Source organism: Alternaria novae-zelandiae (genome assembly GCF_023758075.1).
Source record: "Alternaria novae-zelandiae strain BMP 2774 chromosome Unknown scaffold_25, whole genome shotgun sequence".
Classification (NCBI taxonomy): domain Eukaryota; kingdom Fungi; phylum Ascomycota; class Dothideomycetes; order Pleosporales; family Pleosporaceae; genus Alternaria; species Alternaria novae-zelandiae.
Genome location: NW_026056985.1, coordinates 384,626 through 398,967, shown reverse-complemented (window position 1 = coordinate 398,967; position 14,342 = coordinate 384,626). Strand labels below are relative to the sequence as shown.

The 14,342-nt window shown below is 51.6% G+C and overlaps 5 protein-coding genes across 5 annotated transcripts; 2 read left to right on the top strand and 3 right to left on the bottom strand.

The window, feature by feature from the left end:
• Window positions 1-1,113: 1,113 nt before the first annotated feature.
• On the bottom strand, window positions 1,114-2,307 carry J4E88_009676 (uncharacterized protein; the record flags this gene model as incomplete). The annotated part of the gene is made up of 2 exons (XM_049403275.1): window positions 1,114-1,438; window positions 1,487-2,307. The coding sequence occupies 2 exons, from the start codon at window positions 2,305-2,307 to the stop codon at window positions 1,114-1,116; spliced, it is 1,146 nt and encodes a 381-aa protein (XP_049251049.1).
• Window positions 2,308-2,780: 473 nt separating this feature from the next.
• On the top strand, window positions 2,781-3,297 carry J4E88_009675 (uncharacterized protein; the record flags this gene model as incomplete). Its single annotated transcript, XM_049403274.1, has 2 exons — window positions 2,781-3,017; window positions 3,088-3,297. The coding sequence occupies 2 exons, from the start codon at window positions 2,781-2,783 to the stop codon at window positions 3,295-3,297; spliced, it is 447 nt and encodes a 148-aa protein (XP_049251048.1).
• Window positions 3,298-5,203: 1,906 nt separating this feature from the next.
• J4E88_009674 (uncharacterized protein) lies at window positions 5,204-5,709 on the top strand (the record flags this gene model as incomplete). Its single annotated transcript, XM_049403273.1, has 2 exons — window positions 5,204-5,503; window positions 5,692-5,709. 2 exons carry the CDS (start codon window positions 5,204-5,206, stop codon window positions 5,707-5,709), a joined length of 318 nt encoding a protein of 105 aa, XP_049251047.1.
• A 621-nt stretch (window positions 5,710-6,330) lies between these two features.
• Window positions 6,331-6,905, bottom strand: J4E88_009673 (uncharacterized protein; the record flags this gene model as incomplete). The annotated part of the gene is made up of 4 exons (XM_049403272.1): window positions 6,331-6,512; window positions 6,572-6,629; window positions 6,696-6,733; window positions 6,791-6,905. 4 exons carry the CDS (start codon window positions 6,903-6,905, stop codon window positions 6,331-6,333), a joined length of 393 nt encoding a protein of 130 aa, XP_049251046.1.
• A 4,205-nt stretch (window positions 6,906-11,110) lies between these two features.
• J4E88_009672 (uncharacterized protein) lies at window positions 11,111-13,375 on the bottom strand (the record flags this gene model as incomplete). The annotated part of the gene is made up of 1 exon (XM_049403271.1): window positions 11,111-13,375. The coding sequence occupies one exon, from the start codon at window positions 13,373-13,375 to the stop codon at window positions 11,111-11,113; it is 2,265 nt and encodes a 754-aa protein (XP_049251045.1).
• Between the last annotated feature and the right edge of the window lie 967 nt (window positions 13,376-14,342).

Below are 14,342 nucleotides of genomic sequence, written 5' to 3'. Positions count from 1 at the left end.
GCCAAATGGAAGAGCGTTAAGCAAGTGCAGTAGAATCGGACTTGTTCACCATCAATACGGACATATTAGACAAGCAATGGTTACATTGATTGCAATGAGCGCTTACTGACAACGCATCAAGAGTTCGAACGGCCTTGATAGGCCATAACCCGTTACCATTGCATCTGAAAACACATCCTCTGTGAGCGTTTGGTACTTCATCCGTTCGATGCAGTGTGTCGCAAGCCTGGAACATAATTCCACGCAACCCACACTAGAAAGTGAAAGATCTCCTCGGCCTGCTTGGCCTTCGCGCCTGCTCCACCATCTCCGTTTCCTGCGGTCTGATCATCTCTGGCGTGATATCCAAGCCATCGTACATCTCATTCAGCAGATGCTGTTCTCTTGTTCGTCTTCTAGAAGGTACCTATCTTGTATTGGCAGCGTGTACTCTTGGAGCGTATCGAGGAAGGCCGAAGTTGTATCTGTATGACGCATATCTCTTGGACCGGGTCTTGAAAGGTTGCTTGAAACGTGGATTGTAATATGCTGGCTCGAATGGCGGGGATGTATAATCAGTCCAGTCCGTATCCACTGTACATGATCGCGTTCGCCTTGGATGCTTTCTACCACGTTGAATGTGACAGTGGCAACGAATACATAGAGCGGCAATGGCTATGATCAGGGGGACGAACACAGCTACGAAGATGACGCCTATGAGATCTCTGTCGTTCATCGCTTACGTTCGATGTGTAGCAAAGCTCAAACGGTGACGGTAGGACATTGACCACTGGTGTTATAACAAGAAGCCACAAAATGGCAGTTATACAACCAAGTCTATGGTCAGGTTTGTCAATGTACTCGTGTCGTTTGGTAAACCGGACATTCGTTGTGATGTGCAAACCCTGGGCTTGTTGACGCATCTGTTACGGAACGACAGATTTGTTGGGAAAACATCACAATGTTTGTGACAGACAATTGATGCTAACGTGCGTAGGGACTGCCAAGTTGAAATGTCAGTAAAGAAATTGACTATCTAAACTAATTATATCGTACAAACTTAATCGAGAACACTGAGCGCCTACCGCATAGACAGCTTTGTGGGCAAGCCTCATTAACCTTAGACGGCAAGACCTAGTGCAGCGCCCGAAGCGTTTGCTCGACTGCGATACCCAAGCCTCCAACACCCAAAACAGTCCACAACCATTTGTTGCTTAGCTCATCTACGCTCGGCCAGAAAGCATTCTTATCCGCTCGGAACTTCTCCAATTCGCGGAACTTCTCGGGGTGAGATGCGGAGTATCGGCGTTCTTGGTGTTTCTCTTTCTCGGCGTCGCCGCCAAAGAAGCGGAGGAAGGCGTAATTCGCGGCGGGGCCTAGGAGTTCGATAGGGGCAAGCATGTCTGAGCCGTAAAGCATGACGATGAAGGAGATGTGTACGAGGGCGTCACCGAGGTAGCTATACGACATTAGCGAATGGCATGGACTCTGGAACAGGGGTACATACTTGGGGTTGCGGACAATGCTCCATACTCCTTCGCGCATGATGCCCTTATTGCCTTCGGCCTTGAACTGATCTAGCTGGTAGTCTGCAAGTGTCTCCATCGCCAATCCTGAAGAGAACAAGCCGACAGCAAACATCTGAACAAAGGGGTGATAGCCTGTCATGACAGCACCCTCGTGTCGGAATGGTGCGGTAAACGGCAGACTGATGAGCATCTGGAAGAAGGCCTCGGGTATGAAGACTTTGAACAACGCGCTGTTCCAGAAGCCCTCCTCCTTCTTGACTTCGGCATATCGTGGGTCGTCCTCGCCTCGTTGGATGGAACGATTAACGATGCGGTAAAAGAGACGTCCTCCCCATAATGTAACGCCCGTAAGGATAACACGCTCGTGCCATGATAGACGACTGAACGCTTGCGAGACGGTGTAGCCTTGAGCAAGACGGCGTCCAACGGCAGACCACCAGGCGTTCACGACCTGACCACTGGGCCAAAGCCAGTCCTTGGCTTCGACGCGGTTTGTGTATCGCGCAGCTCCGTACGCAATGATGGCCAAGCCAGAATGCAGGGTGAGTGATGGGACAAGCGTGTCTTTCAGGATGCCTACATCGAAAAGTGAAGCATTGTGGACATGGACCTTGGAATGAGTCGTATCCACATAAGCCGCAGGTACTGAGCCCGCTGAGCGGTTGGTGGCGGGTCTTGGGCTGCTTCCCGAGCCGGGCTGCAGGTAGAAGTCGTGAGGTTTCTGTTCAGCAACTTGGACGCGAACGTCCGGAGGACGCGTTGGGTCGCTCGACGATGAGCTGAACCAGCCAGACGCCATTATACGAGCAGTGTCTGTCAAACAAAGGGGTGTGAGCTGAGGTTGCGCGAACTGTCACGAGCAGACGGCTTTAACGCTCTCGCTGCTGGAGCTTTCCCCGCATTCGAACGGAGGCAGGCGCGTGTTGGCCTGCATCTCATTCGCCCGGTTGCAGGTGGAATTTTATCCGTGAATGAAGTAATCCACTTTGGCCCAATGATGTGGTAATGTTTAATCAGCCAGCCGGGCTGTTTGCAGTGGTGTGAGGTTTGTCGCGTCCTGTTTGCGTGGTGAAATTGGATTCGCGTGACGAAAGTCCGTGATGTCATCAAGGCCCATGCTTCAACGCCAGTGAGGCCCACATGTTTGACTACTAGGCGCGGCAAGTGCACGCAAAAATGCCCCTCACGCCGAGATGCTATCGTGATACTCGAGCAAAGAACATATAGGAAACACCAACAAGTGACACTGCTTCGATTGTCTTGATTTCAGTCATGTCATCTAACAAGCCCCATGCGTTCAACCCGGAAAACGTACCGGAACCTCCACCGACATACAACCAAGTCTGCATCACTCCAATAGTGCCGTCATCCAAATTGATCACTCTTGCTGGTCAAACGGGCCTTCAAAAAGATCATACCATCCCATCCGACATTAAAGAGCAGGCAAAGGGGGCTTATGATAGCATTCACAAGTGCTTGGCGGCGGCTGGAGCCACACCACGAGACATTGTACGCTATGAATCTTGATTGAGCACTTTCAAGGCAGTGTTGGCCATGCCACTAACTTTGATGTAATCAGGTGCATGTTCGACATTATATCGTCAAGGAGACCGGCAACCCGGAGCAGGATCGAAAGGATGTAGTAGATCGTGGCTGGGGAGATATCTGGATCGAATTTATGGACAATGAGGCGGATGGGCATAGACCACCTGATACGGTTGTCGGTGTTGCAAGTCTGGCGAAGAAGGAACTGTTGTATGAGTGTGAAGTTACCGCTATGATGAGCTAGGCGCTGTCTTGACATGTCATCCATGGACGCCAGACTCAGCACACAGCGGAGCTAATGCCAACGAAGTCAGCGAAGAGCACGAGTGTCCACATCATTGGTGCTTTGCAATAATCCAAGTTTGAATTAGGCGCAGACGACATCCTTGCGCCCATAAGGTTCACCGCAGAACAGCTGGGATCTAAAGCTGTTCAAGGAGAATGCATTGGAATACGTGTCACCCTGTGAGAAGAAATAGTCGAGAAGGACCTGGTAGTGAAGGCGCAGTAACAATAGCGCCTGGAAGAGATACCGGACCACGAACGCACAGATGGAGGGCGACCCTCAGAGGATGAGCTGGAGGCAGTGCTTGCATGACATCATGCCTATTGTCCTAGAGACGGACCCGAGGATGAAGACAGACGGGAGGTCTTCGAATGACTTCCGAAGATAAGCAGAGTCTGGTGTGCGAGGTTATACGCGCCGTCGGCGTGTTCTGGAAGTGGTAACAAACTGACAGCCGTTGCAGGCGGATCGCGGGGCACGATCGGCTGTACCTGCCATTTAGGGCTTAATGCAACTGGTCGCGGGCATCACCACCGGCTTGCAATGGAGATAAGCACGTTACTTAGGTATATTGTTAATTGAGGTAGCTTTGCTCACCTTTTGCTTGTAATTCAATCTCTCTTGTTCACGATGGCACCTAAATCGTTGTTGTTACTAGCATCTTCCCTCAGGCTCTTCGCAAGCGCTCGCGATGTTACCTTTCCACCAATTTCTGGCTATCCGTCGCAGCAGATTATTGCTCATGGCAACCTTGAAAGGGACATCACCCAAGCAAAGTTTGCAGGGCTGATGACATACGCCAATTTGCCGTATGTGCACTGTTTAGCAGCAGAAGGCCAGGATGTGGAGCCCTTCGACATCGCAATTCTTGGTGCGCCGTTTGACACTGTAGGTCATGTACATTGTGTGCGCGAGACACCGCATCGGAGTCGGGCACATCGCAACAGCCAAGGTTAACAACGGGCAGGGCGTTACGGCACGGCCTGGAGCGCGCTTCGGCCCGAGTGGCATCCGGCAGGGCTCAAGTCGGATATCGCCAGACGCTGCTTGGTCAATATATACAGGTATGTCGTATTATCATGAGGGTGCGCGTATGGGCGTTCATCCCGCAAGCACGGACTTAGAGCGTTGTTCAAAACAAAGCAACAACGAGCGGCACTTGTTACACCACGTCATCTTGGCAAGTTGTGTTCTCGAGGCGTCCATTCGTGCGCTAGAATTTGTCCTGTGTACCCTAATCTTGGTTGCAGTTCTTGTTGTCTTGAAGATGCTGCTCCGTTCGCTCCTGCATGAAGCCAACATTGCATCGAGAGACACTAATCATTGTGACGAAGCGACTTCGTAACCTAGTGACTGACGGGGCTCAGGCGAGAACGTCTTCGCGAATTGGGCAAAAGTTATCGACTGTGGCGACGCTCCTTTAACCTTTTTGGTAAGACACTGAAGGAACGACCAAGGAAGACTATAAATAACGCACCTGGAAGGATAACACTGCGGCCTTGAAGCAGCTTGATAAGGCGCACAAGGTTGGTGAACGCACGAAATGACTGGTTCAAATGTCTGACGACCATCGCCAAGATGGTGTCCTCAAGAGCGACCAACTCGAGCGAGCGCACGACACCAAAGATTGTGACGCTAGGTGGTGATCATACCACAACCTTATCGGCCCTTCGATCGACTCATCATCACTGGGGGCCGGTGAGCGTAATACACTTCGACAGTCACATCGGTAGGCTCGCGGCTCGTTTTGTTGAGCTTCGCTGACGGCTGCGTAGACACCTGGGACCCAGAAGTACTAGGTAAGCCGAAGTGCTCACCGATCTGATCAGAAACTGACATAGTAAAGGCGGAGGTATCTCCCATTATGCGTGAGTCCGAATATCAGAACGTTCCCTGCATATCGCTGATACAGTACGACAGTGGTGTCAACCATGGAACATTCTTGCACATTGCTCATGAGGAGGGCTTGATCCGGAATACTAGTATACACGCGGGCATCCGAGCTCCTGTAGTACGGCCGAAAGGTGATGTGCGCAACGACCTTCGATGTGGTTTTGAGATGGTCAAGGCCCGGGCAATCGATCGATTGGGTATAGCTGGAATTATCGACAAGCTCAAATCTCGCGTCGCTGGAACGAAGGTCTACATCAGTGTCGACATAGACGTACTCGATCCGGCATTCGCACCTGGTAAGTCGTCAAACAAAACATAACAAGGACGATCATCTCAGACCCAGCATCGTTAACGTCCACTCTTGAAATACTCTGCAACATTGTGACTGACACATGCAAATAGCTACGGGAACTGCCGAAGTCGGTGGATGGAGCACACGAGAGCTTTTATCCATCCTAGATGGTCTCGAAGGACTAGACGTCGTTGGGGCAGATGTTGGTACGCATTTCCCGAGCCCCGTTGACTTATTAGTAAGAGCACTAGAAGCTGACTGAATGTACTCGCCGCAGTGGAAGTGGCTCCCATTTACGATAACCCGGGTGAAACCACCGTATTGGCCGCTGCAGAGGTCGTTCATTCTCTAATTGCTTTGATGGTGAGGTCGCCATCTTAGCGATGATGCCGTGATAACTCAATGGGGGTTGTGACACGGGTAGAAGTCAGGTGGGTTCATAGGCAGAACGATCTCTGGCTGTGTCGTTTTGTTGGGTATCTGGGCAGCTTAGCAGGCACACTATCAGCCATCGTACTTCACCGTGCTCGATACGGTGTCTACCATCTCAGAACTTGAGAATGATTTGATATCATCGTACGACCATAAATAGTACACTTCCTCGGACACAGACTGAATGTGATGGATTCGGTTTGCTTCCAAGCTTTGTGGTCTCATCGAATCGCTTCTCCACATTTTCAGTGCAGTGCATGTGACACTCAAAGCGCCTTTCAGTTGACTCAGTAGAACCTGGTTGCTTTGAACTGCTACATTACACGGGCCGATAATAGGGCGTGTGCTAGTCGACGATTGGAGACATGGACCGCCTAGAGATTGGCGCCATCAGAAGGTAACCGTCCGACTATGTTGTAACGCTTGCTAAAGAATGTATGCCAATCATTAAGAACCTGTTTTTCCTTATCGGAAAGTCCGGAGTAGTCCGATATGCAGTCTTCAGGCTTGAGAGAAGACAGGCCAAGGGCACGGTTGGGCTCTTTCCCCGCAAACACTAGGACGATAGGTTAGTCGTTTATGGTACGACTTGATGCTGCATCTCAGGCGACAAACCGTGATAGCCCTTCCCAGGTGCGTACGTCTCCTTGCCACTCACGTCGAACACGTCACCCTGATGATGGTCAACTTCTTCTGCGCTTGCACGAGGACACCGTTGAAGAAAAGCAGCTATAGTTACCTTGATTGCGACAAGAGTGGGTAAACCCTCGTTTGTGCCTGCTGATGGTCAGTGCCTGGCCACTGAAACGCCAGCCAGTCGTTGTGAAGCCGTACCATCACACTTTGCAAGGTAATCGCGTTCAATGACATCATCCTTCGGGGGGTTCAGTGCGACGGGTTGCTTTGGCGCAAACTTCTCCTTCTTCGGCTGCTCTGTAGAGTCTGACATGGTGGAGGTCTAAATGTCGGTGTAAATGATGCAGAATGTCGGATGGGAAGTCACGATGCTGGCCTGTCTCTGGTGGCAGGTGGGGCTCCACGCCCATGCCGCGCTAGGTTAGTCGCACGAGCCTCATGTCATTTCCCGAGGTCGTCACGAACTCCCTCATTGCACACGCCACGACCAACCAATCTTTGACGCCACGCGTGTCGTGATCAGGCACCACATAGGTGAAGTTGATGTTCGCAGGTTTCGATACCGCCATCATTGCGCCTCTCGGTAGAGCCGTCAGTAGTATCGAGCACCATGTCGCAACTGCCCATTGGAGACACTTGCCGTTCATACGAGGCCATATGCCTGTTACCATATATTTGGTGATATGTAGGGACAATACTAATAGTGTACAGTGAAGATCGTACCCACAGAAGATGGCGCCCGAACTGTCAACTCAGGACATTACAAGCGTTAGGGTTCGCCGTAAAAGCAATTGAACAACCGCCCAGGCGTACAAACATACACGAAACCTCGACGAAACCAACGATAGCCTCTTTCTCTACATCTCCTTCAGGTTTATACAGGTTTTGGCTATTGCACTTACTTCCCCCGGCTGAGAGAAGACCATTACTCTACAAGAGAAAGCTCTGGCCTGAATTGCATCCAGTGGACCAGTCATCTTTCGCCGGCAAAGGTATACGCTGATGGGGTCGTATGCACCGATGAATTGTATTGACTCTGTCGGACACAGTTGGTGCAGTTCGTTTCTTGCTGATCCCACGTTCTTCTAATGTTCCAAGCCCCAAAACATTGGTGACCGGGATCGTTGCGTGCGAAGTGACAGTGCTGCATGAGCCGATGCTCCGCATGGCCACAAGGAAACTTGATCTTCTCGTAAAAGCACATATCAGAGGCGTAGATGGTATGACTTTCCGTCCGATCCTGTGTTCGGGAACTACGGCGATTGTCAGCTTGCTGGCCGTGGTGGAACCTGGCGAACTTACATCCAAAGCACGTGTGCGTGTCTGTCTCGTACTCGAGATCGGCGATTGCGGACACAGATTCCAGCTGGATCTTGAATAAGCTTTTGGTGTACGAAATTCCAGAAGACCGTGGAGAAAATCTGGGGAAATCTGGGGGTTGCACTTCCAAGGAGAATGTCACGAACCTTTATACGCCACCACCCCACGTCACCACCGCGTTCGCCATACGCTTTTCCCCACGGACCCTTAGCCGCCATTTCCTTTGAGTAATCTCATGAACTAGAACAATACCTTGTCGCGGTGAAGTCACACACAAGAAGCGCAAGCCCTCTCAAGCCGATAGATTGCTCGCCACACTGGAGACCTTGTCCAAGTTTTCCGCTCGGCGCGCACATACAGTTTCGTCGTCACAAGTTCTTTGTTACATTGCATTAGCGTGGAAGAAGCATGCACACTTCTCATACGTAACAAAGAGGTATGGGTGTGGTGCTGTAGCTACGTGAGCCGGAGTCAGTTTGTATAACTATCCTGGGCCGCATAGATGTAAACTGCATCTGAAATAGACCCTGTTCATGCATCTGTTCCACGAGCCCGGAACTTGGTCCTAGAACCCGGTAAAAGACTACCTCAACATTCGCCATCAGCATTGACAAAATCTCCCGCTAGTTTGCCGCAATCTGGTCCAAGCTAGGAGCGAAGGCTAGTCTATATCAATCCTTTCTCTCAAGGATATCGCATGCTTCCAACCCCGATATTCTGCTCGAGATATGTTCGAGAGAAAACAACATGTACCGTCCTGACGGAGGTCCAGCAAAGGTCAACTGCAGCTCCATGCACGGTCGTCTCCACTACTGGAAACGTCTCCCAAGCCAATCCGGACCTGCCTTGACATGCAGGATACATCTTGAGATATCAGCGCTTGCGAACGTCCACTTACTCTCTCAGTCAAATTACCAGTTGGTTGGAATATGTGAAGCGAACCGTGAACGATTCAGCACACCCTGGCTGTATCGACTTCACCGACTAACAGTCAGTACTCGAATCGAACAATTAGTCCTGCTACAGCTTCCTGCAGGTCTCGTCTTGGTAGGACGGATCTTCATACACAGAAATCGCCCGCCAGCCAATACAGATAACTGGATTTGGCTTGTTGCTGCACGCTGTGGTTTACGGTAACTGCACGCGGATGCGGGAGTCAACTTCCCTATCCAGTGCAGTCATACTGCGGCGAAGACCATGTTGAACCGTCGTCCACATAATCTCAAATTCTCCGTATCCGCTGTAAGCATGCTTCTTGCCCCGCTCGCTGCGCTATCACTAGCCGCTTCCCCGTTGTACCCCCACATCGTCGAAACACACTGGCTGCTACAAATTTGGAACCCCAAGCCATGAGCACATCTGAACACGAGTGACTGGCACGATCGTTGAGTGGGCGTTCCATATCACCCAGACAACGGCGTGAACTCTTTTGGCTCGCTCTTTCCAATCGAGCGGTATCATGGACACCGCATCAGTACAGCGATGTTGACTGCCACTGGACAATGTATTTGTGCGTAATTTAATGATGACCTGACAGATGAAGAAGCCTCCGTTCGAGGAATTATGGCATGCTAACAGCACAACAGGTCTCGCGCGGAAACGGTATTCCAACCGGCATAGAACGTCACACCGGGGTATTCTTACTTCTACTTTGCAAGCCGATGCATGCTCGTGTAACAGCTGCATACAAACTACAGCATACAACATCGACAAGGCTCTTCGCGTGGGAAGGGCCTGTGCTACCCGTGAAGAGTTCGCGGATGCAGTGATGCAGTACGCACAACATTTCGCTGACTTGGCTGTGACCCGAAAAGCAAACGATCCTGGGTCCTCACGAGCCCGAAATGGTATAGACAAGCGAACTCAGCATGCTATATGGCACAAACTGAGTAACCCGACATAAGGCCATGGTTTGAATGGATTTGGGAGTACGCCTAAAGGGATGAGCGCTTGCTCAAGATGAGTAGACTCCAATGACTGGTTCTCCAAAGCCGGTCTGAGCTGAAACCAAGGACTATGCTGACAGCTCGATCTCGAGGCGACCACGATCTCTATTCGTATTGGATATGTACAATGACCTAATGTACTAGTGAAGTAGTTGGTAGGCTGGTATTGGAGACAATTATGGTGTAAAGAACGTTGTGACGTGTTTGTCCTTTGACGATACACACTACTCATGATGAAATACAAGAGGAGACACAGCTGACTGGAAGAGATGATCGAGTGTCCTCGATACACGGGATCGATCGCGATCGATCGTATCTCACTGCGCGATTGCAGGTTCGGCCTGAGCAGTGCGATCAACTTTGTTCGATTTTACTGACTCGAAGAGAGCATTGAAGCAACATCACCACGCCCCTGTGCGTGTACAGTGTTTACGAGCCGTGGTGCACCTACGGAGCTTTTACTGCGGGCGGGTGAGCCCGCCTGGGCGCACCTTCCGGGTATTGTAGTGGAGTCAATGCATGCAAGCTCCCTGTCGTTTCTTCGTGCCGTCGTTTTTTCGGCGTCGACACTGACACCACATTCAAAGGACCACACGAGAAGTGAAACCCGATCTTTCCATTTCGGCGCACTCTGCCGAGGAAAAAAAAGCTTCAGTCAGTCAGACACGCTCGGTTCATTCCGTCCAATACCGGCACGGTTGTTTTACTGGATGCTTCGTTTGAGCCCACTATATACGTAGATAATAAGTACGTACGGAGCAATGTAACATCCAACAATACTGTGCTATGCGTCACCAGGGTATATCATCGTCCATCACGACATACATCGTCTCGAGTCCGGGTCACGCCTCTTCTGTTCTTGGGCCCACCTCAGTCGTACCGATAATCTTCCCTGTAAGACCTGCACCGAGACGGCCTAGATGGGCTACGCCAACATGATTTGAGACAGAAGCGGAGGGTTCGAATCGAGCTGTCGAAGCAGCGGCTCCGCGGGAAGAGACGAGACTGCGGCAAGCAAAAGCGGGTACGCGTTGTGAAGTGAAGGGGAACTCACCGTTCAGACTTTGCTAGGGGAAAGATGGCGGGTTGAAGGTGGACACCTTGGCTGTCCGTTATGTTCAGTATCACGAAGAGTTCGGGAACATCGCGAAGGCGGGCGGTAGAGAATACATTCATAGAGAACTTGGAACAACAATTACTTTTCCATTAACATCGACGCCGTCGCTAATGCCAACAAGGAGGTTTAGTACGATCACGCTTTACCAGCCTTTCTCGCCTTCCGCGCTTGTCTCTTTTTCGCGATGATTCTTGTCCGCTGCGCCAGCTTTCCGTCTTTGCCCTTTACTGCACCGGCATCCGCGCCAGCTTCCGCAGCACCCGTACCCTGCTTTCCCTTGCCGCTGTCCTTACCCTTGCCCGCCTTCTGACCCGCAGCGCTAGAATCACGCTTGCGCTTCTTGCCTTTGGTCGCACCCGGCTCGGCATCATCGCTGTCAGCCTCGCCATCAGCCTTCGACTTCGGTGGCTCTCTGGCCTTCTCCTCGCGGTCTGAGCGCCTGTTGACAACATTGGCGTTTTCGATGGCGAACTCGACAATGAGACGTTTCCGCTTGTCTGCGAGTGCTTCTTGAGCGGCCTTCTTGCTCTTTGGCGTGGGGCCAGACTTGATCTTGTAGTCCACGGCGTGGCCATTGAGCCATCGAAGACCCATGAGCGCATTTCGGTGTGTGTAGTACTCGATGAATCCATATCCTCTGCTTCTTCCAGCACCAGTGTCCTCGGAAACTTTGCTACCAGCGGGCGTCTCAAAGACAACCTTGGCTTGCTTGACAATACCCTTGCCCTTCTTCTTACGCATCTTCTCTGCGACGAGCATTTCTTGACCGCCACGAATGACTTCCTCTTTATTGAGCTTTTGTCGCTTACCCTCCTTGACATCGGCAGCAAAACCAACGACGGCGCTACGAGCAAGCTGCTTCAGGTCCTTGGATGTGATGCTGCGAGGAATGTTGCGTATGGAGAGACGAGTGAGAGATAGATGGAGCGATGGGTTCTCCTGGATTTGCTTACGGCGCATTGTTGCGCTCTCTTCGCGCATCTTGATCTCAGAGGGCGAGAGCTTCTGGTAGAGTGGCGAGTTGGAGGCAATAGTTCCTTCGGAGAGAAGGTAGAGGCGACGCTTGTCTTTGTCTCGGCTAAAGCGCGAAGCAGCGCCTTCCGCTGTCAGACGCGTAGCTTCATTCTTGTCAACTGCGCGTGAAATTTGTAGGATGCGACCGTCGATGGTGTATTTGCCTGTTGGGTCGGCGTCTTCGTCTTCGAGCACAGAGTGTGTGACAGTGATGGTGGAGCCGTCCTTCTTGTCGAGGTTCTTCTTTTGTAGCTTGACACGTGGGACACCTTTAAGGCAGTTGATCATGTCTTCTTCTGCAAAGAATGAGACGAATCCTGTGCCTTTCGGTCGTTCGGTCTCGCGGTCGACCACGACGCGGGCAAATCGGACGCCACCGAATTGCTGGAAGTGATCTTTGAGACGTTCGTCGTCAACTGTGAAAGGCACATTGCGCACGAAGAGAGTGTATTCCTCACGCTTCGGTCGGTTGTCCTCTTCTTCAAGCTCCACTCCGCCATCTTCGTCATCCTCTGATATGTCCTCGTAGTCGGTGTTGCTATCGTCTTCGTCGTCGTCGCTGTCGTCCGCTTCGTCGTCGTCGTCGTCATCGGAGCTGGCAGCAGAATCCTCGGCGTCTTCCATATCTTCATCTCCGTCTTCTCCGTCTGGTTTGGCATCATCTCCCACCTGTTCAGTCTTTTGCAGGCTCTGCCATGTCTCCCGGTCCACAGCCCAGTCCACAGCGATGGGTCTTTCATCGACCTCCTTGCCGTTCAGCTCTTGTATCGCCCTCTCCGCGTTCTTCTTCCCACGTAGCGAGACGAAACCGAAACCTCTCAATTCACCATTGGGTTTCTTGGGCAGATTGACAAAGTTGACTTTGCCATAGCTTCGGAACAACTTCTGTAGATCGTCCGGTGTCTTTATGGTCCATGGCAGATTGCGGATGATCAACTTTGGTGTCTGCGCATCCTTGATCTGTTGCTCGCGCTCCGCCTTGGCCCTGTCACCAGCCCTCGGCCTCTTCTCTTCGCCTTCACGTTGTCTCGCCTCGGCAAAGTCGACCTTGATCTTCTTGCCCTTGATCTCCGTATTGTTCAGCTCCTCCTTCGCTCTTTGCGCATCTTCGACGTCGGCGAATGTTACGAAACCGTAGCTTTTCGATTCCCTAGTCTCCTTGTCCAGAACAACGAGCGCGTTCTTGATTGGGTACGATTCGGAGAAGTATTCGGTAAGGTCTTCGGTCGTAACGGTGGGCGCAAGTCCGCGAACGAAGAGTTGTCGGCGCGCAGCTTCTTTGGGCGCCGCTGTAGACGAATTGGACGGTTGCTCGGCGTCGGCGGTTGCTGTGACGGCTTCTGCTCCATCGAGCGAGAGACGCTGGCGCTTTCTTCGGGGAGCCATTGCAAATAGATGAGGCGAAAATCGGTATATGCAGTTCTGGTCTTCGGACATGCCTTGCAAAAAAAGTTCCAGTATCTCGGCGCACAGATCCACCGCGCCGGCCTTGGCGACTGCACGGAAAAGTGGGGCAAGACCCTTCCAGCTGGAGGCGGCCTCGACGAAGACACCTGCGCCTGCCTCATCGTCTGCTTCCAAGCTGGATCTCCTCCCTTCAACTTCACCCACTTTCTCTCACCGTTCAGACTTGGGTCCATTTGAGTCGAATCACGGATCGCGATCTGTTGCATGAGTTGCTTCGCCCAACTGGGGAAGCCGAGGCGTCAGCCTGCACATCCCCACTCAACTCATATCTTCGCGCATGGCTATCTACACCGTATGGTTGCACGTTATTCGAGCGATGCCGTTGTTGACACAATTTGGAGCACACAAGAGCATGCGTTTTTGAAATCCCATGCTGCCGACTCGCCACGCTATCAACGTGCATAAATCACGTAACCGCATAGGAGCTGACCTAGGTATGCTTACAACAACGGGCTGCGAGAACAACAAAGTCATGGAAGCAAAAATTGGGAATCCAGGCGCAAGTATCTTCATGATTACTTACATCAATTTGTTATCAGGGCTATCCCTTCGCGCATCACACGACTTCGCGGCCTGAACCGTAAGCCTTCACCATTGTTGTTGCTCCAGGACGGAAACGGCCTTTTTCGGAAGATGCTCCGGTTATGTGGAATGGCCTAAATTGTGAAACGTTTCTGCTCTGAACAATTCAATGTTCCGCGGGATTGATACAGAGCGGCAGTCGGGTCCGTTGCACCTTTCCTAACGACGAGGTGTGTTGAACAGCAAGATCTGCCTTGTCTACACCCCATAGCGTTAGCACCCGGCACTCAACGTCTGCACGCAATGCCATGGATACTGCTCCTTTGACACTTCTGACACCGAAGCTACACCGGCGCAATCAAAT